We start from the raw sequence: 20,200 nt of genomic DNA on the forward strand, positions 1-20,200 counted from the left end.
ACAACAACAACCACAACAACAGATCATTCCGTAGGAACCAAGGTCATCTCAACAGGTGCTGGCCATAGAGTAAGAGGAGTTGCCAGTGAGATGCCAGAACACCTAATTGGACAATGTGACATTAAGGGGAGGGATTGTTTATTCTTTGAAAAGGCGGGAAATAGTTAAGTCTGTTTTTGTTTTCATCTGTGCTGAAATGATGTACTCAATAAAACAGTTCTTTGAGAAAGTTTAAAGTCTCGGAGTGCTGAATTAGTTGGGTTCATTAGTCAGAACCTTGACACACTGTCCATTGATTAAGTTTAAAGGTGGACCTTAGTTTACTTCTTCTTGAAATTGAGTTTTGCAACTATCCTTGGTCCCTTTCAACAATCTTCCTTCAAAATCAAACTTTTGGACTTTGTCCAGTCTTCATCAGTCTACTCTTCCTATATCTGACAATCAGCTTGACCACAAACCTGTTCTTTCCTAAAACCTGATCTTTTACTCCAACTTATTTCGCATACCACTTTCTCATCAAAAGCACTTGGATAGCTCAGCCTTCTTCCACTCTGACTGTGTAGCTGGATTGACCCATCTCCTATTTGACATTTAAGCAGGGATGGACTTCAAAAATTTCAGCAATGGGTTCTCTGCCCAGTTGCTGGGTGGGCGTGACTATGGTGGGCATGGCCTAGTTGGCCTCCTGCACCATGGGCAGAGGGGCATTTTCACCCTCCCCAGGCTCTGGAACAATGTTTCCTCAATTTTTTTTTCAGTGTGGGCAGAAAACTATAGTGTTTGAATGGCACATTTTCATTCCTGAGCACCTGAATTTTTTTCACAGATGTCACCCAAGACAACAACGAAATCAGTGTTATTTGAAATTCAAAGTTATGTTTATTCAAGGTACCCGCTTAATTAAAAGTGTTATATATCAGTATCACTTATAATACTGCAAGTTTGTTCAAAAGCAAACTCACTACAATTATCTTTTCAAATTCATTTTGGATTAAATAAAAAAGAGCTTTGAAATGAATATATAAATGGCACTTAATACCAGTAATATTAAAAAAGTAAATGTTTGAAATACTTCATTTTAATGAGTTCACATTCAGTTGCGAAAGTTTTGTATATACTGTATGCTTCTGTGAATGTATTATATGCAATTTGCTTTTTTAAATGAGTAAAATGATTAAAATCCCCATTCATAAAGTCTCATTCACATCAAACAGTTTTCTTCCATCATTAATTTGTAAACTCAAGGATTTATTGCCTGTATGTTCAACAATGCTTGCTGATTGTTTAAAAATTTGTGGCAATTTGTTCCTCTCTATACAGGTGGTTTCAGTAACCTACTACTACTGAACTCTAGGAAACAATTCTGCATATAACTAGTGATAGTAACTAGTGACCCAAAATTGCAAAACATTACATTTTATTATTTTTAATATGAAAAAATAATTTGACTCATAAAATCTTATTTTTTTCCATGAATGCTCACACAGAAGTTGCTTGCTATTGGAAAAAGTACATTCTAATAATGAATAGCTAAACAGAATAGGAAATTGCATTATCCAAAACTCTAAAAAAATGAAGTGAAAAATACTTTAGCCACACTTTTTTCAAATCTTACTCCTCCTACAAACTCCATATTACTTGCAAATATAGATTGTTAAAATGGCTCTACCATACCAAATAAGAGGAAAAAAATCTTCCTTTTGTTTAAAGTAGTGATTTTAGTTTGCTCCAAATGATTTAACTATGGAATTCACTAATTTAAACTGACAGATAGGAAGTTTAATTAGATTAAAAGCAAAAATATTCTCAATGACTTGAAAATCTCAATGAGTTATAAAATATAGGTACTCCTTCATTACAACAGTGTGGGACTGGAATTTTTATCACTCAGCAATGTGGTCACAAAGCATGATGTCACATGACCAGGCGAAGCCGCCGAGTCTGCGGGGCAAATGCCGCGCTGCTTCTCCTTGTGGTGCGGGCAGCCCTTGCTGCAGTGGCCGGAGAGCCCTCAAATTGATGGAGGTACCGAAGGCTACTGCCTTTTGGCCGCTGGGCTGCCAGCCCCGATGCAGCCATTTGGGTGGCGCTCGTTGGCTCACCTTGACGGGATAATGCACCACCGCTGAGAGGCCTCCCAGTCGGCACCATGTCCCCCCCAGCGTCAGTGGCCGCAGCCAGCAGCAGCAAAAGAGGTAGCAGCACTTCAGTGCCTCAGGAGGAGGCGGAGGGAGTCCGAGAGGAGGTGAGGATGGAGCGGAAGTGTCTGCTATCGCCAGGCGGCCCGTAGCAAAACATCCTGTTATCCATTTGCATGTGATGGTTTTGCATGACATGCTTGTTGCATCGCGTTGCATGCTTCCCTCCGCTCTGGCAGAGGGGTTGGTTTGCAACCCCGCCAGTAACTGGGCAATGTTCCCTCTAAGCTGCACCAAATACTCAGCCTTATGGACCCTCAGGGCTTTCAGACTGCGCTTGGCGTTGTGCCTGATACTCTCGTCCACAGTCCAGTAGAGACCTTGGTTGCTGCTTGGAACTCAGCAGCGACCGAGGCTCTTAACCGGATTGCGCCTTTACGGCCGATCTGAGGCAGTGGATCCAGGAGGGCTCCTTGGTTCATTGAGGATCTCCGGGAGATGAAACGCCGAAAGAGACACCTAGAGTGCTGCTGGAGGTCCAGTAAATTCGAGTCAGACCGAGCACTGTAAAAAGCCTGCATCAGAGCTTACCTTCTGGCAATTTGGACTTCTAAAAACACCTATATTGCCTCTCTGATTGCATCCGCTGAGTCGCGCCCAGCCGCCTTGTTCAGGATAACCCGCTCCCTCCTGAAAGGGAGGGATATGGGAAACCCTTTACGAGGTAGAGCTGAGAAATTTGTCCAATTTCTCGCGGATAAAGTTGCTCGGCTTCGGACAGACCTGGACTCCAATTGTGCAGAGCCAGCCGAGGTACCGGGGGTGGGTCTTGAGCGGCATCTATGGATTGATTTTCAACTTGTTACCACTGAGGAAGTGGACAAGGCCATGGGAGCAGTGAGTGCCTCCACGTGTGCGCTGGACCCGTGCCCCTCCTGGCTGGTCGCGAATAGCAGGGAGGTGACACGGGGCTGGATCCAGGCAATAGTTACCGCCTCCCTTCGGGAGGGGTTCTTTCCCCCCCCCTTAAAGGCGGCGGTGGTGAGACCCCTCCTGAAGAAGCTGTCTTTGGATCCAGCCATTCTAAATAACTATCGTCCACTCTCCAACCTCCCTTTTGTTGGGAAGGTTGTTGAGAAAGTGGTGGCCTCTCAGCTCCGGCAGTCCTTGGATGAGACCGATTATCTAGACTCCTTTCAGTCTGGATTCAGGCCTGGCTACAGCATGGAAACTGCTTTGGTCGCACTGACCGATGATCTCTGGAGAGCCAGGGACGGGGGTCATGCCTCCGTCCTAGTGCTCCTTGACCTCTCAGCGGCCTTCGATACCATCGACCATGGTATCCTTCTGCGACGGTTGCGAGAGGTGGGGATGGGAGGCACCGTCCTTCGGTGGTTCTCCTCCTACCTCTCGGACAGGTCGCAGTCGGTGTTAGTTGGAGGGCAGAGGTCGACCCCTAGGCCCCTTAAGTATGGGGTGCCGCAGGGTTCGGTCCTGTCCCCCCTCCTGTTTAACATCTACATGAAGCCACTGGGTGAGATCATTCGGCGGCACAGGATAAAATATCACCAGTACGCAGATGATACACAGCTGTATCTGTCCGCCCCATGCCAACTCAGTGAAGCGGTTGACGTGATGTGTCAGTGCCTGGAGGCTGTTAGAGTCTGGATGGGGGTAAACAAGCTTGCACTCAATCCAGACAAGACCGAGTGGCTTGTGTTTTTCCCTCCCAACAATTGGCCATGTATTCCATCTCTCAGGCTGGGGGGTGAAATTATACGCTCCTCAGACAGGGTTTGCAATCTGGGAGTCCTCCTGGACCCACAGCTGACGTTAGAGCATCATTTGTCGGCTGTGACCAGGGGGGCATTTGCCCAGGTTCGCCTGGTGCACCAATTGTGTCCCTACCTGAACCGGGAGGCTCTTGCAACAGTCACTCATGCCCTTGTGACCTCAAGACTGGACTACTGCAATGCGCTCTACATGGGGCAGCCCTTGAAGAGCATTCGGAGACTCCAGCTTGTCCAGTATGCAGCCGCGCGAGCGATTGTGGGTGCACCTCGGTACACCCACGTTACACCTATCCTCCGCGAGCTGCACTGGCTGCCTATTGGTCTCCGGATACGCTTCAAGGTGCTAGTCATCACTTATAAAGCCCTTCATGGTATTGGACCTGGTTACTTGAGAGACTGCCTGCTGCCAATTACCTCCCAAAGACCTATCAGATCCCACAGACTAGGCCTCCTTCGAATTCCATCTGCCGGCCAATGCCGATTGTCGACCACCCGGAGGAGGGCCTTCTCTGTGGCTGCTCCGGCCCTCTGGAACGATCTCCCCATGGAGATTCAGACCCTCTCCACCCTTCAGGCTTTCCGCAAAGCTGTCAAAACCTGGCTGTTCCAACAGGCCTGGAGCTGATGAGTTCCCATCCCCACTCGAATTTGTGTGGCTGTTGACTGCTTTTAAATTGTTTCTATTTTTTGTTTATCTGTTTTTATTGTTTTTGTCTGTGTTATTCCCTTCCCCTTCGGTTTGTTAGCCGCCCTGAGTCCCTCCGGGAATAGGGCGGCATACAAGTGCAATAAACCTTTAAACCTTTAACCTTTAAGTCCCAATAGTATAGTGTAAAATAGTTATTCCAGGAAACCCGAGCCACCTCAACCAGTCACTTTGCTGCCCTGCACTTCAAGAGTTAAGACTCCTACAGCAAAGGCCACCTGCTCGGCAAGGTACGTATGGTAGGAAAGGTTTAGCTGGAGGGGGTTTCTATCGCAATTCCATGGCCACTCTGCAGTTCATGTCCTGCAAATACATGACACTACGCGGCAGTTGGAAACCACATGCGTGGCTGCGCAGCCGCACAGCTTAGAGGGAACATTGCTCTGGAGGCTTTCTTCAAACCTCTGCAAGGATGAAAACTACTTCTCCCATGCTCTGGAGGCCGGAAACGGGCCTGTTTCTGGCCTTCCAGAACTTCCAGGAAGCCCATGTTTCCCCCTCCCTCCACACTTACCTCGCATCCAAAACGGGCTGCGTGGAGACTTCTGGAATGGGCAGGATGGGTGGGGTGGCCAGGGAGAGCCAGGGGTGGGATTTGGAAGTTCTCTGAACTGGACATAACATTAGCTATGGGTTTTCCTGAACCTGGGCTAACCCGTAGCAGCCCACCCCTGCATTTAAGGCTGCTAGAGAGAGGATATATTTCTGGTTTGTTTCAGTACTCACTGAAGCCATCAGCTGGTGGGAATGCATCAAGTCCCGGTTCGGCTGCTGAGCCAGGAGAAGGGGCATCACCATCGGGGGCTCCTTGGGAACTCAGTTCATTGGTTGGTGTCTCCTATATATATAAACATGGACAGAAATTAAAATTCCTTTCAATTATCCATCTAAAGTCCCTCTGGACTGCGGCACAGTTCAATCAAATAAGTAAGAAAGGAAAATCATTTATCAGAATGCAAAGGTTTAGCAGTCGACTGTTTAAATCGTGGGGTGGGAAGAGAGATAAGACTAGCAGGGTGTGAACTGGAAGAAACCCTGGGGTTTTCAGGGTCTTCAGCCATTGATGTAAACTACAAGAGAAAAAAGAGCCTTCGTATTGCATGTCATCATTATGCAAATATGCATGAATCCTTTCAGCTATTAGAATAGATCAAAGGCATCCAACTTCTGGAGAGAAAACCTATTATCCACAGATCATTGGCTGTTTCTATAAGAAGACATGAAAGGACATCATGGCTGGGATTAAGCAAGACCCAAAAGGAAATATGTATTGTCTGCATTGGCAGAGAATTCAAAGGGTGGGGAGAAATCAACCCAGAGACCCAGTGGTGGGATTCAGCCACTTCGCACCACTTTGGGAGAACCGGTTGTTAACTGTCTGAGCAGTTTGCTAAACTGTTTGTTGGAAGAAATCATTAGGGCAGCGAACCGGTTGTTAAATTATTTGAATCCCACCACTGCAGAGATCAGAAGATAAGAGACACATGAGACCCAGGATATATGAAAGAAGAGACAATGTCTCTAAATGGACTATTAAATTCCTTCTTCATGTTACTGTGAATCAACTTTCATCCTCTCCATCCTTCACCTCCTCATAACTCACCTGATCAAAGAGGTAGACGGTGACATCATCAAAGAAGGAGACCATCTTCCGCTTGCGGTCCAACTCAGCCGCTGCCTCTTCCGCTGAGCGGGGTGACTTGAGAAGACCACGCAAGTTGCGGGCATCATCGCTTTCACTCACCACAATGGGCACGCCCCTCCCTCCGCTTCCAGCCAAGCCTCCTTCCTCATCTTCTTCAGCATCCTCTTCCTCTTCCTCTTCTGCTCCTAGGGAAGCCTCTCTCCCACCCAGAGCTGGACCCTCCCCCAAAGCGGTTCCTTCCCAAAATGGTCCTTTCCTTGCTCCGCCAGGTGGGGGAAACGTCTGCAAAGCCAGTGGTGGCAGTGACAGAGACAAACGGGATACCTTGGCTGGAGGCAAAGGTTAGAAGTCAAAGGTGAGGATTGCCAGGAGAAAGGAAAGTGATGGAAGAGCCAATAGTCCAATGTCAAGAAGGACAAATAAAATGGAAACCAGTCAAGAATAAAAGAGTTGGAATGAAAGAGAGAGAGAGAGGGAGAGGGAGAGAGAGAGAGAGAGAGGAAGGGGAGACACAGAGATAGAGGGAGAAAGGAAGGAAGAGAATGTATTATTTCACTAAAAGAACATTTTTTGTATTTTTTTCCCACATGTAACCTGATATGACCTGCCACATGTATCAATTCAAAATGAATGAATAGTTTACTCTAATTTGATTACTAAAATATCCTGGCCTGCAAATAATAGTATCCATGGAAAAGTTGACAGCAGAACACATTTGTGATAATTTCTGTAGCTAATTACCATTTTCCATCTAACACTATGGCTCAAACTATGTTGATCACGGTTGGATTAATAAAGCAGCTAAAAGAATCTAGACCCCCAAATTGTTTTTTTTTTACTGTTTGTGACTGCCTATAAATCCACCCTCTTCAAAATTAGATATTTTTTTATTTAAAAAAATACATTTATTAGCAGAACATTCCTCCACACACACAAAAAAAGTTGTTTGCAAGGCTGTGGATTGTGTTTGTGAGTCTAAAGGGGAGCAAAGTTTTATAGCAAAGGAGGAGGAGGAGAAAGAGGAGGAGGAGGAGGAGGAGGAAGAAGAAGAAGAAGAAGAAGAAGAAGAAGAAGAAGAAGAAGAAGAAGAAGAAGTAGTAGTAGTACTACTACTAATAGTAGTACTAGTAGTACTAGTAAAATGAAACTGGACCATTGGATCAAATTGTAAGTCACCCAGAGTCACTTGGTTGGGTTAGGCAGCTATAAAAATTGAATAAATAAAGATAAAATAAAATAAAATATAAAATAAAATAATAATACATTAAAAAAGATAGAAATAACAAATCTTATTCGGTGTCCCCGGTTGGAGAAAGACTTTATTAACTGTTCCCTTCATTTAAGATTTTATTTTGAAGCTTAGGAGAGGACCTAATGGGACACTGATCCTACTTCAGAGAACCACTGCCAGGGACATCGATGGGAAGCAGTAATGTAAGACATAATGGGAGTTGCAATGGTGCCATCAAAGCTCTGCCCCTTTTAATATGAACTGCATATTAAAGTGTTGGGGATTTAATAGTGTGAATTAAATCATCCTCTTGAATTCTCCCTACCACTTTTTCCACCACAGCATGCTTGGTCTCTGCCACTTTCCCATTAAATCAGTGATTCTCAACCTCTGTAATTTTAAGCCCTGTGGATGTTTTTCCATCCCATTTCTTACACGAACACCCTCTTCTTCCTGTTACTGTCACCCTGAATGGTAGATTGTAGAATTTTACCTTTGATATCTTCACTGGCTTGATTCACAGGGACTGCAAGCTCTTGCTCCTTTTTAAGCTGGTCATTTGCTACACAAGTGTTCTCCTGAGGATCTTGTGATTGTTCCACGTTGGCCATGGGTTCACTTTGGATCTCAGTATGGATAGCTTTCTCTCTTTCTTTCTTTCCTTCTTCTTTCCATTCAAGCTGCCTCTCTTCAGATTTTCCAGTTCCTTCCTTCTGTTGCTGTTTTTCTTCTTTCGTCTCCTCCTCTTCTTCTGCTTTATCTTCCACACTTTCTGACCACTGGAAATGCACTGTTTCCTCAAGGTGGCTTTTCCCCTCATTCTCTTCTTCCTCTCTTTCTTCCTTTTCTTCTCCTCCTCTTTCCTTCTCTTCCTCTTCCCCAGTTTGCTGTGTCTTTTCTGGCTCCAGGCTCCAAAGCTTGATAATAGCCTTATCTTTTAAGGAGGCAATTGGTGAAAAGCCCAATTTTGACATCTTCTGACTACAGAGTAGATTCCGTGTGACATTCTCCTGCAGTGTGACCAACAACTGTTCTTTGCACACCTGAACCACAAAGCCTCCCTCTACTATTGTCTTCTCTGGAGGCTTTTCTTCTTCAGTTCTGGTTACAACTGGTGCCTCAGAGGATTCGGTCTCCCCATCAGAGAAGTAAGCAGAATCACGGTGAGGGGTTGTAAGGCCCAAGCTCCGGCCTACTACCTCTTCTTCAAGTTCAGTCCCTTCCTCACTCACTGAGAGTGTAAGGTCGCTAGTGGACTGAGAGATGGGCGTTGCTGGCAGTTTGCCAGGGTCATCTTCTGCTTCTATTTCTTCCTCTTCTCCAGAAGGTGAGGGAGGGGATTCCTCTTTAAATATAAACTCAGGTGAAAAAGTGCTCTCTGTTTCATAACCACTGTCCCCAAATTTTTGTCCTGGGGAGGAGTAATGGGAGGCTGGGCTGCAGACATCTGAGGAACTGGTATTAGAAGGAATGTCCAAGGAATCTACCGAGTCTAGAGTTCCTCTTTGCCGATCAGGTGCTGCCGGGGAGAGGCTCAGGGTCACAGGGCCAGCTGAAAATCCATCAACAGCTTCTGGGAGGATTGCAATAGTCTCCTCATCGTTAGTCTCAGCTAGAGTAGATAATGGTGGTATCTCTACAGGTACAATCACATTGCAGCACCCGGATGACATAGTTGGAAAGGGCGACCCAGGTGGACGGATATTTCCCCCACTTCTCTGCTTTGGGTAATCTTGAAGTTCATAGGTCTTCACAGCTGTGCCCATAAGTGGGTCATAAAATTCACTGTGCTCCCCAGTATCTCCATCACAGTCTTTAGGGGGTACTATAGAACAGTCAGATAGGGAGCCCCGCTCCACTTTGAGTGAGGAGTCATCCTCAGTGCCATAGCTATCCCGGTGAGGGCGCCTCAAAGGTGGGCCATGGTTGCTCCAACTGCTTACCACATCCCCTCGAGGGATGGCACATGTGCAACGGGCCCGAGTGCACAGGGGACAGGGCAGAAGTTTGCGCCGCCCTCCTCCAATGCTGCTTCCACCATCATCAGTGCTACTGCCAGAACTGTGGTCCTCCATCAGAGAAGGTTCCTGCTCCCAGGAAGGTGACCCCTGGAACTCTGAGGGGTCCCCAGCAAGCGTCTCCCCTGCTCCTCGTTCTTCCATCATTTCAGCATCCCAGCTACGCTGCTGATCCTCCAATTCACGATACACAGTAAGCAAGGATTCTGCAAGGAACGCTTCACTTTCTGTGGTTGGTGTCTCTGTCAGTGACGTCTCTTGGATTTCGCCATCGACACGGAAAGGATTGCTTTCACCGCTGCCCCCAGTCAAGAAAGGGTTAGTATTGGACTGCTCAGGCGGACGAAGAGGGGCATTGTGGCAATCCCAATCAGAAGGGAAGAGGGGCTGTGATGCCGAACCAGGGCTGGGGGCACAGACTGGCCCTTCGCCACTACCGTGGTCCTCCAGGCGAATGTAATATTCACTGCTGACAGAAGGGCTGCGGGCGCTGATTACAGGCACAATGCTGGGCGTCTCCAGACTGTGCCCACGGTGCACTGCCTGTTCATAGAAAGAGTTGCTGCCAGGCACAGCTAGCCCACCATTACTGGAGGGGTATTCGGGTGGTGCTGAGGCAGGGCCCTTCCATCGCCCCAGCCGGGCCTTCTCCCACATATACTCAAAGTTCAGCCCTCCACTGCTTTCAGTCACGGTCAGGATGTCATCCATGTCTCCACCATGGAATCCATCCAGGAGTGGGTAGGCTGAGATCTCTTCTGATGGGCAGTGATGACGTGCTGAAGAAGAGGAGGCCGGCGGTGGGGAAGAGGAACGCATGGGTTTCAGGGCACTCCAACGCCACTCAAAACTCTCCTCTGCCTGAGCATTGGAGCGCTCATTCAACAGGTAGCTCACCTGCAAGTGTAGCTCTTCCATAGTTGGGCGGTGAAAAGCTGGTAGCCAGCATGATTGCATCACCTCATACCTGCAGTGGGGCAGGGTTGGAGGGAGGATAGAGGAACAGTCGGAAAAACAGGCAGAAATAGGGTGGAAAAAACACAGTTGTGGGAAGATAGCCTGAAAGGACAGCTAAGGGTGGGCAGCAGGGATTGGGAACATTTAAAACGAAGCAAAAAAAGTGTTGCAAAAGAAGAGTTGGAAAAAGAGGAAGAATTAGACACCCTACAGAGTAGCAAAAGGAAAAGCGAAGGTAGAAACAGATATGCAAAATTAGAAAGAGCTTGACTATTACAGCAATAGAAAGTAGGGAGGAAGAGTCAACTAGTAAAAAGTGAAGCAGAGCATATAAAAATACCATTCTGAAGTCATTCAGGAGTCCAAGAAGATGGGAAAAACAGTCCAAGAATGAAAGGAGAATGGCTGTGACATCAGGAGAGCAAAATGGTTGAGGCATAGAACAGCTGGAAATGTAGATCATTTATATATCTTGGAGAATTGTTCTAACATAGGAGAGCTACTATACAGTATATGGTATTAAATCATTGGCCTATCTAATCCTATTAAGAGGAGCATGCCCCAACCTAAAGATAGAGCAAATGGGGATCCGGTGGAAATGCAGAAATCAATAGTAAACCTTGTGGGGGGGAAGGGAAGAAGGAGCAAGAAGATCAGAGTGAAGTAAGCATCATTGCTGCATCTCGGTACATTCTATGGGCAACCCTAGTCCTTTGCCAATCCACAGAAACTTTCACCTGCAGACAACACTAATTATTATGGTGGATTCCCACACCAGATACATTGTTGGACTACTTCTTCAAGTTCCCTTTCCCCTCTTACACTCAATGTTTCTAGAATTCAAACTGGTATCTATAGAAGTGTGGTCTATCTCCCCTAAATCACAAGAAGATGAATATTGTAATTCAATGTTTTTAGGTGTTACACATGGATTGCATTCACACAATGCACTACTTATTTACTGAATCATTTTTTCTGGATTGACCCCATCCCTCCATCCATCCATCCATCCACCCACCCACCCATCTATCATCTATCTATCTATCTATCTATCTATCTATCTATCTATCTATCTATCTATCTATCTATCTATCTATCTATCTATCTATCTATCAGATTTAGGCACTACCCAGCTCACTATCTAAGGGATTCTTGGCAGCTGACAGATAAAAATCATAAAACTATGATATATAATGATATGTTCTGTTATGAAAAGATAACAATGAAAATAGAATTAAAATGGGATGAGAAACAATTAAAAGCAAGAGATAAGTTAAAAGGCAGAAGGGGTGCCCTTGAGGCACCAACCATCACCAAGGTTGCAAGTATGCTCTTGAATGTGTCAGATGCAAAGGACTGGAAATGTTCCAAGGATGCGTCAATGATCACCAATTTCAAAAAATTCACCAGACCGGAAATGGCAGAAATATTGACTTCAAATATTTCTTCCTCCAGTGGACTCTAAGCTGGAATGTCTTTTAACCCATCCCCACTCCAGTTGAGGCCTCCTTTCCTTCAGCTGTTGCTTCCATCATACCATGTGAGTTGGCAGTGCCAGGACTTCATACTCTTTTGAAATGCCAGAAAAAATGGAGACCAGCCTCACTTTTGGAAAGAGAATATTCCATAGGGCAAGGGTAACAGCAGAAAGTCTTTCTTCCTAAACCATAACATAACCTCCATGCCTGACTGGATGGGACAGACAACGTGAGTGGGACAAAATGGTTCCTCAGGTAACCTGTTCCCATGCTATGAAGGGCTTTAAAAGTGATAACCAACACCTTGACTTGGACTCGGAAGTAAACTGGCACCCAATACAGCTCACACAGCAGAGGTGTGACAATCACAGTCCTTGGGACACCCAGAATTGCCCTTGCAGCTGTATTCTGCACCAGATACTCTTCAAGGGTAGCCTTATATGGAGTGCCCTAAATCATAAATCTATTGAAAAGACACTGAATCATAAACCATCTAAATGGGCAGCGTTCACATAACGTGTTAAGCTCTTAAAATAAAAAGAACCTGGACAAGGTTATTTGTAATGAAGCTTAGTGTGTGGCACAAACATTGTTCTATCTTTTATTGACCTAGTTAAACCTGTTGTGAAGTCTCACAGCATCTCTTCAGGGTTTCTGACAGGAGCCCTCCTTACAGATGGCAGAGCATAAACTTCCTAATGGAAAGCAAAGGCTCAATTTCTCATCTAGAAGGATTTCTTTTAGGGTAGCAGCACCAGCAGTGCCCACAGCAAACTCTGAGGACCCAAATGACACCACCAGGCAAACACTGCCCTTACAGCGACACTTGATGCCAGGATGTAAAATGACAGCGTGTGTATAATTATGTCATTAGGCCTGTCCTTTGGCCCTCACTAGAAAAACACATAAGCATAGAACATATTCCATAGCAATCTTAAAGGTGGAGATCAAATTGATCCTTTGAGAGAAGATGGTCCATAAAAAGGTGCAATCCACTGGGTTTGAAAATTAGTTTTACTTTTGGGATTACCTGAGCCGAGGTGGCGCAGTGGTTAGAGTGCAGCACTGCAGGCTACTTCAGCTGACTGCAGTTCTGCAGTTCGGCTGTTCAAATCTCACCGGCTCAAGGTTGACTCAGCCTTCCATCCTTCCGAGGTGGGTAAAATGAGGACCCGGATTGTTGGGGGCAATATGCTGACTCTGTAAACCGCTTAGAGAGGTCTGAAAGCTCTATGAAGCGGTATATAAGTCTAACTGCTTTTATGTAGATTGGAAAGTTTATAATTATTTATTGACCTGTATTATAAGAGAAGGAGAATGCATCTGATATTTTTGATAAATTTTTCAGCATTCAACCAGGATGGACTTTTTACATTTAACGTCATTATAGATTATATACTTATCATTAGTTATATTTTTGTACACAGATTTTTTTATTATTAGCATTTGATGGTTGTTAGGTTTCTCCCCCCCCCCCTTTGTTTTGTATTTTAACTTTGGAAATAAAATGAAATATTTGTAAAAACAAAACAAAACAGGTGCATTCTACCAATGGAAAGGGAGAATAAATAGAGTTCCATTTTAAAACAGAAAGTATTTAAAATAGAAAGGGAAAAGGCTACAAAATTACTTAGTTCTTTTTATGTCAAGCATCACACTTTTATTTAATTTGTATAATTTATATCCCAGGATTTTTCATCCAGGAATTCGAGGTACGATGTACATCACACCCCATCCTCCATTTTTCCCCACAACAACATTGTGAGATAGATTATGTTGAGAGAAAGTGATTGATGCAAAGTCATCCAAGGACTTTGTATGGCCTTGAACCCAGTCCAATTGTAGTCCAATCTGCAATTGCATAGACCACACTACTTCCCCTGTCCTGTTGCTTTTTACCCATTTAAAATTTTAATTTTAAAATGAAGGGCATGCCTTAAAATTGCATTGACCTTCAGCTATGACTATCCCTCTGGCTGAATAAAGATTTTTTAATAATGTTTTGGAATGTTTGACCCCACCCCCCAGTGTATATGGTGGTTTTATAATGAACAATCTTGTCTTTAATATGTAATTATTATGTGTTTTTATATCAAGTCAAATTTCAAATTTAGTGAGTTACATGGTACTCATATATGGTTGATTACAATAGTCTATAAGTCCTGTAAATTTAGATACCAGATTCTGATTGGGGGTTCTTCACAAACACTGCATGCTTGCATGCCATCTGTATCAAAATAGGTCTCTGTGCCACAAAAAAAGATTGATTTGTTTCTGGGTTAAAAAAAAATATTTGCAACAGAAAGAATGACTTTTTAAAAAATTCTCCTTTTATATTGTTTTACTGCATTCTTCCTTTCCTATTTTTTTATAGGATTGCACAATATGTTATGATGAGATATTAAAAATGATAATATTACTACTAGAAAAATATTTAAAATACCGGAAAGGAACTCCTCAGCCCAGATAAACATCTTAGACAATTACTGACTGAAATAGAAATTGACTACTCTGATTAAAGAAAAGAACATAAATACTTTTATTTCCGCTTGGAGACCTCTCCTGAACTTCGTACTTGAAGTGGAAAATAATAAAACTTTGATTTTGGGTTTTACTGAGTAGACTGATAGAACTTTACAAAAATGGCTTGTACATATCATTAAGAAAAAGCAAAAAATTGTGACTTGATGTTAATGCCTTATGTTGCTGCAACAGAGAGTTGGATGTCAATGCTCCTTTTTCTTTTCTTATCATCTTCTACCGCCTCTCTTCCCCCTTTTCCTACCCACTGCTTTTCTATTTACTTTGTATTTTGTATTTTACAATATTTTATAACTCAATAAAATATTAAACTGGAAAGCATCTTAGGCAATTACTGACAGAAATAGAAAGCTGCAGACAATCAATTAGCTCAGAGGCCCCCAACCTTTTGGGCACCTGGGACTGGTTCCACTGGTTCCAAGGTTTTTCTATGAATAGGAAGTGGGGGGGATTGTGTACTGCCTGCATGCCGTGGATGGGGTTTCACTTGTTTGTGTGGCCCAATTTGCATGGCAGGCCATAACCTGGTGCCGGTCCACAGACCTGAGGTTGGGGACCCCTGAATTAGCTAGCACGAGCCAGAAAGGACAGGGAAGGGGGGAAAAAATGGAAAGAGAGGTCATAGCTGAAGAAAGTCTGGCCAGACTGACAGTGCAGAGAGAGAAATGGGTGGATAGAGGAAGAGTCAGAGGAATACAGAGAAGGGAGAATGGAAGAACATTAGGAGAAATAAGAATGCTAAGGCGAGCATCATAAAGTTTAGGGATAACATCCCAGATCACAAACTGTCCATGAAACCTCAATAGAGTCTGTCCAGGATGAAGGGGATGGGGACATCTGCAAGGGGGAAGATGGGGTGGGTTGGGCAAATGAAGCCATGTATGCCAAGGTGTCTTGATACAAATGATGCAAATTGTGTATACAGGTAGTCTTTGATGTCTATGGAAATTCTCAGTTATCTAGGTCATGGTTGTCCCAAAGGGGCTTTTTCAAAAGCCAACTGGACTTTGTCTTTCCTGGAAGACATTTTGCTTCTCATCCAAGAAGTTCTCAGTTCTTGGATGAGAAGCGAAACATCTTCAAGGAAAAACAAAGTCCAGTTGCCGTTTGAAAAAAAAAACCCTTTGGGATATGTAATCCTTGAATTTCAGCCATAATGGATCCTCTCCATTACAGTCATAAGTCACGACAGTCGTAAAATGGCTCACCATTTTTATGTGACTGGCCCATTTTTATGGCCTTTTCTTCAGGCAGTCATTAAGTGACCCTGCAGTTGTTGAGCAAGTGCTGTGGTCATCAAGCAAACCTATTGATCTCTGTGGGGTGTTTTTGCTGGAAATTGGAAGTAAAAACCAATTCTTGGCAGAAACCACTGTATATCGTTGCCATTTTACTAAGGAATACTACAAACAGCTGTAAATGTGGATGGTTGCTAAATGCCCAAAATACAGTCACATGACTCTGGGGAGAGCTTTGGAACTGGGGGTTCAAAGTACCTTTTGATAAGGTCCCTCATAACTTCGAACATTAGTATAAATGACCAGTTGCACCTCAAGGACTACCTGTACGCACATCATTTGCACAATGGCGTAATAGCTCTTGTGATTTCATTGTGGTGTTGTGGCCTGACAGCTGCCGGCCCCTCCAGAAGCCGAATTAGATGAGGAGGAGGCGAGGGAATCAGGATCAGCATCAAGGCAACCTGAGAGGTCTGAGAGGGAAGAGGGGATGGAGCTGTCAGAGAGAGACAGAGGTGGAGTCCGTCAGCCCTCAGATGGAGAGTCAACAGTCCCCAGGTCTGGAGGTGGCTGATGAGGAAGAGGAGGAACAGCTGGGTCCAGTGCCTGACACACGGATGCGCAGAAGACAGAGGAGAGGAGAGCAATGGAAATCCATGGGCCGATCCTCGGGAAGGAAGAGCCACTGCTGCTAGGGAAGCCCCACCCTAGCTCTGGGGATAAAAGGCAGGGAGCAGAGATGAATAGATGTGGCAGACAACTATTCATCTCTCTGCTGGACAGACCTGTTAGCCTGCGGTGAGAGAAACTTTTTGTGGCAGCTGCTGGTGCTCCTAATAAAGGAATCGTTGATTTCACTATAGAAGGTTTGTCGTGTTTGGGGAGCTGGGTCAGAACATGTGGCTTCTACTGGATGTCTCTGGAAGGGGCCTGGGCTGATGGCATCCCAATTGGTGGGTGAAGGATTTGTTGGCCTAAGGAAGAAGAACTTACCAATAGTCTGAATAAGGAAGCTTAAGGCGAGGTTTGGCCAATTTCATCTGCTGTTCCTTGATGACAAAAGTCAGCACCTCCTCGTCGGAAAGATGCCGGTAAGGCTGGGAGCCGAATTCAAACAGTTCCCAGATGGTCACCCCCATTGACCTGAAAAGAACACATAGAGATCAAGACGGAGGGGAAAATCCTCTTTGCTGTGTGAATAAATTACAACGCCTCAATTATAATGCTGGCAATAATGATCCAGGGGCTGGGATTTCTTCAGCTCCTATCAGCTGTTGGAGGCAGTTGTGGGCATGCCCTAATTGTAATATACGTTTTTGGGAATGTAAGTTGCTCAGAGTCATTGACTGAGATGGGCAGTTACAGAAATTAAAATACATCTCCCGAATGCCTCAGATATAGTTTGGGAAATGCTGAGACTCTCATTTCCATGGATTCCCAATCTTCGGGAAGAGCATTACACCTCTTTCTCAAATGCGTGTTTAACAGTCTTGGGAGAAAGCTGTATATCTCTCTTTTAAAAAGTACAGGAACAATCCAATCAATTCTGGGAAAAAGAATCAAATCTTGCCAGCAGTTTAGGTCTGAAAGGAGAGCACAAGATAGATGTTCAGTTTCTTTTGTGGTCAAGTTTGTGTGACCACACTTTTCACTTCTTTGATTAATTTGAAAGGGGCAGCTATTTTGTGCACTATGTAGACAATTTCTGGGTGCTTTGAGTCATGCCAGCTGTTTCCAGCACTGTATTGATCCTGCAGTATTTGCAGGTAGTCCTCATATTATGACAACAATTGGAACCAGAATTTCCATTGTTAAGTAAGACGGTTGTCAAATGAGTCACACCCAATATTATGATATTTTTTGCTACAGTTGCTCAGTGAATCATCTCAATTAATAAATGAATCACATGGTTGTTAAACAACTCCAGCTTGCCTCATTGACATTGTTTGTTGAAACCTTTTGGGAAGGTCACAAATGGGTGATCCCATGACCATGGGGCACAGCATGCAGGTTGGCTTTTTTATTGTGTGTCCATGGAGATGCTGTAATGGTCATAAGTGCAAGGACTGGTCGTAGGTCACTTTTTTCAGTGCTGTAGTAACTTAGAATGGTCGGTTGTAAGTCAAGGATTATAAGTACAAGTTCAAGATATATCGTAAATGTCAGTTCTCAGTATATGTTTTTGTAGATATTAGGACGCGGTGGCTCAGTGCCTAAGATCCTGAGCTTGTCGATCAGCAAGGTAGGCAGTTCGGCGGTTCAAATCCCTAGCACCGTGTAACGGAGTGAGCTCCCATTACTTGTCCCAGTTTCTGCCAACCTAGCAGATCGAAAGCATGTAAAAATGCAAGCAGAAAAATAGGAGCCACCTTTGGTGGGAAGGTAACAGCATTCCGTGTGCCTTCAACGCAGGAGTGGATTGCTGCTGGCATTACTGCCTGTTCGGTGTGCGCATTTGCACATAAATAGATCTGCACATGCGCAAAACTTTAAAAATGAAAAAAAATGTGCAATGAAAATTGTTCTGAGCATGCGCAGAACCAAAAAACAAGATGGCGCTGCTGTAGGTAGAACTGGAGAACCACTTCGGGGGCATTTCAGGCCTGGGTTGCTGCTGGTTCCAGCGACCCAGGCTGCCAAACCACTACCGGTTCAGCTGAACTGCTCCTAACCAGTAGGAACCCACCACTGCTTTGGTGTTTAGTCATGCCGGCCACATGACCATGGAGACGTATTCGGACAGCACGGGTTTGAAACAGAGATGAGCATTGCCCCCTAGAGTTGGGAATGATTAGCACATATATACGAGGGGAACCTTTACCTTTATCTTTATATATTAGGAATATCTAACATCCTTGTGGAAAATGTGCTTTTTCCACATCCCAGCTAAGCTACCATTACCAGACATTTCCAGATTCCCATCCTCTTCCAGCCACACATTATGAACTCAGTTGATGGCTGATTTTTGTACTGCCAGGTGAGAAGGGAGGGAAATCTACTCATCACTGCCTTGAAACTCTTCTGCTCTATATTTATAAGAACAACCTTACTCCCCAGCCTAGTTGCTGAGGCACATTTAAGCTGTGGGAGTAGCATAATTGACAACAGCATATTTTTCTGGTGTCTGGTAAAGGCCAGCAGGAATGTGTAATGAGGAAGAACCCTAAAATAAACCTCATGTGCACCAGGTCTTAAAACTCCTGGTACATCAGGGCATCAGTATGTCCACACACACATCTTTTGGCAACATTTCTCTCCCGGGTGGTTACATTAAAGTAACAGCTTTAATTAAAAAATAGAAAATTGGCATGCTGCAAAGCAAAGCACCAGCCTCCAACATCATCTTCATTTCCAGGGCTCTCTCTGGACTCCCACAGGGCCCCCTAATCTTGATTAGCAACGCTACACAGTCCTTTGTTTTGGACGAATGCCATCTCCTCAGAAAAGGGAGTGTTGTGATTATGGACAGTCCAGAGCTTGGAGGTTGAGACTGAGAAGATTGGCAGGTAAGCCAGCCATCTGGTAAATAGACAACGGCCGTCTCTGGGGAGCAGCCATAATAAAATTTCAAACATGTCAATTTGGCCAGAAACATGGGAGCAGTCTTCTTTAGAGTAAAAGAACACGGCAGTCAAAGCGCTTACAAGGTGGTCTTTGCTAAACTCTATTTTCTTCTTGTTTATGACTGAACAGGAAAAGAAAGGGGAAGGTGAAAAATCACTTGCTTAAATAAAAGAACATTAGTCACTAAGAGGGTTGTGATGAGTGGCTCAAAATAACTAGTTCAGTGCATGGATTTCTGCAGGGGGAGGAGACAAATGATAAATGATGAAAAAAAAACTGTATAATGATACAAATACTATCACTTACATATTTGCATTAGTATACAGCTAGTCCTCGACCTACAAACACAATCGGGACTTTCAGAATTTCCATTGCTAAGCAAGGCAGTTGCTAAGTGAGTCATGTCCATTTTACAATCTTTTTTGCCACAGGTATTAAGCAAATCACTGCATTTGTTGAATAAATCATGTGATCCTCAAGCTTCACCCATTGGCTTTGCTTCTCGGAAAGGGTCTAGAAAGATCACAAATGGAGATCCAGGGACACTGCAACTGTTGTAAATACATGCCATTTGCCAAGTGGTGTAGGGTTACCTGCCTAAGCAGGGGGTTGGACTAGAAGACCTCCAAGGTCCTTTCTAACCCTGTTATTCTATTCTATTCTAAGCACCCAAACTTTGATCATTTAACTGTGGGGTTGCTGCAATGGTCTTAAGTGTGAGGATTGGTTGTAAGTCACTTTTTTCAGTGTCATTGCAACTTTGAATCATTGCTAAATGAATGGTTGTAAGTCAAGGTTTGCCTTTTCAACATTTGCACTATTGTTCATCTATTCAATCTATTTGTATGCTAGTGAATCCACCAAGGATTCCAAGTTGACATCAATGCGTCA

The 20,200-nt window shown here is 44.3% G+C and overlaps 1 protein-coding gene across 1 annotated transcript in view; it reads right to left on the reverse strand.

Annotated features, from left to right (window-relative positions):
• LMTK3 (lemur tyrosine kinase 3) overlaps nucleotides 1–20,200 on the reverse strand; it is a 42,100-nt gene that overhangs the window by 7,645 nt on the left and 14,255 nt on the right. The window contains exons 10-13 of the mRNA XM_032236260.1: nucleotides 16,739–16,888; nucleotides 8,007–10,498; nucleotides 6,241–6,611; nucleotides 5,364–5,475 (exon numbers count right to left, since the gene is read on the reverse strand). Coding sequence (XP_032092151.1) covers nucleotides 5,364–5,475; nucleotides 6,241–6,611; nucleotides 8,007–10,498; nucleotides 16,739–16,888 — 3,125 coding nt within the window. The remainder of the gene's footprint in view (nucleotides 1–5,363; nucleotides 5,476–6,240; nucleotides 6,612–8,006; nucleotides 10,499–16,738; nucleotides 16,889–20,200) is intronic.

The sequence above is a fragment of the Thamnophis elegans genome, chromosome Z (genome assembly GCF_009769535.1).
Source record: "Thamnophis elegans isolate rThaEle1 chromosome Z, rThaEle1.pri, whole genome shotgun sequence".
NCBI lineage: Eukaryota > Metazoa > Chordata > Lepidosauria > Squamata > Colubridae > Thamnophis > Thamnophis elegans.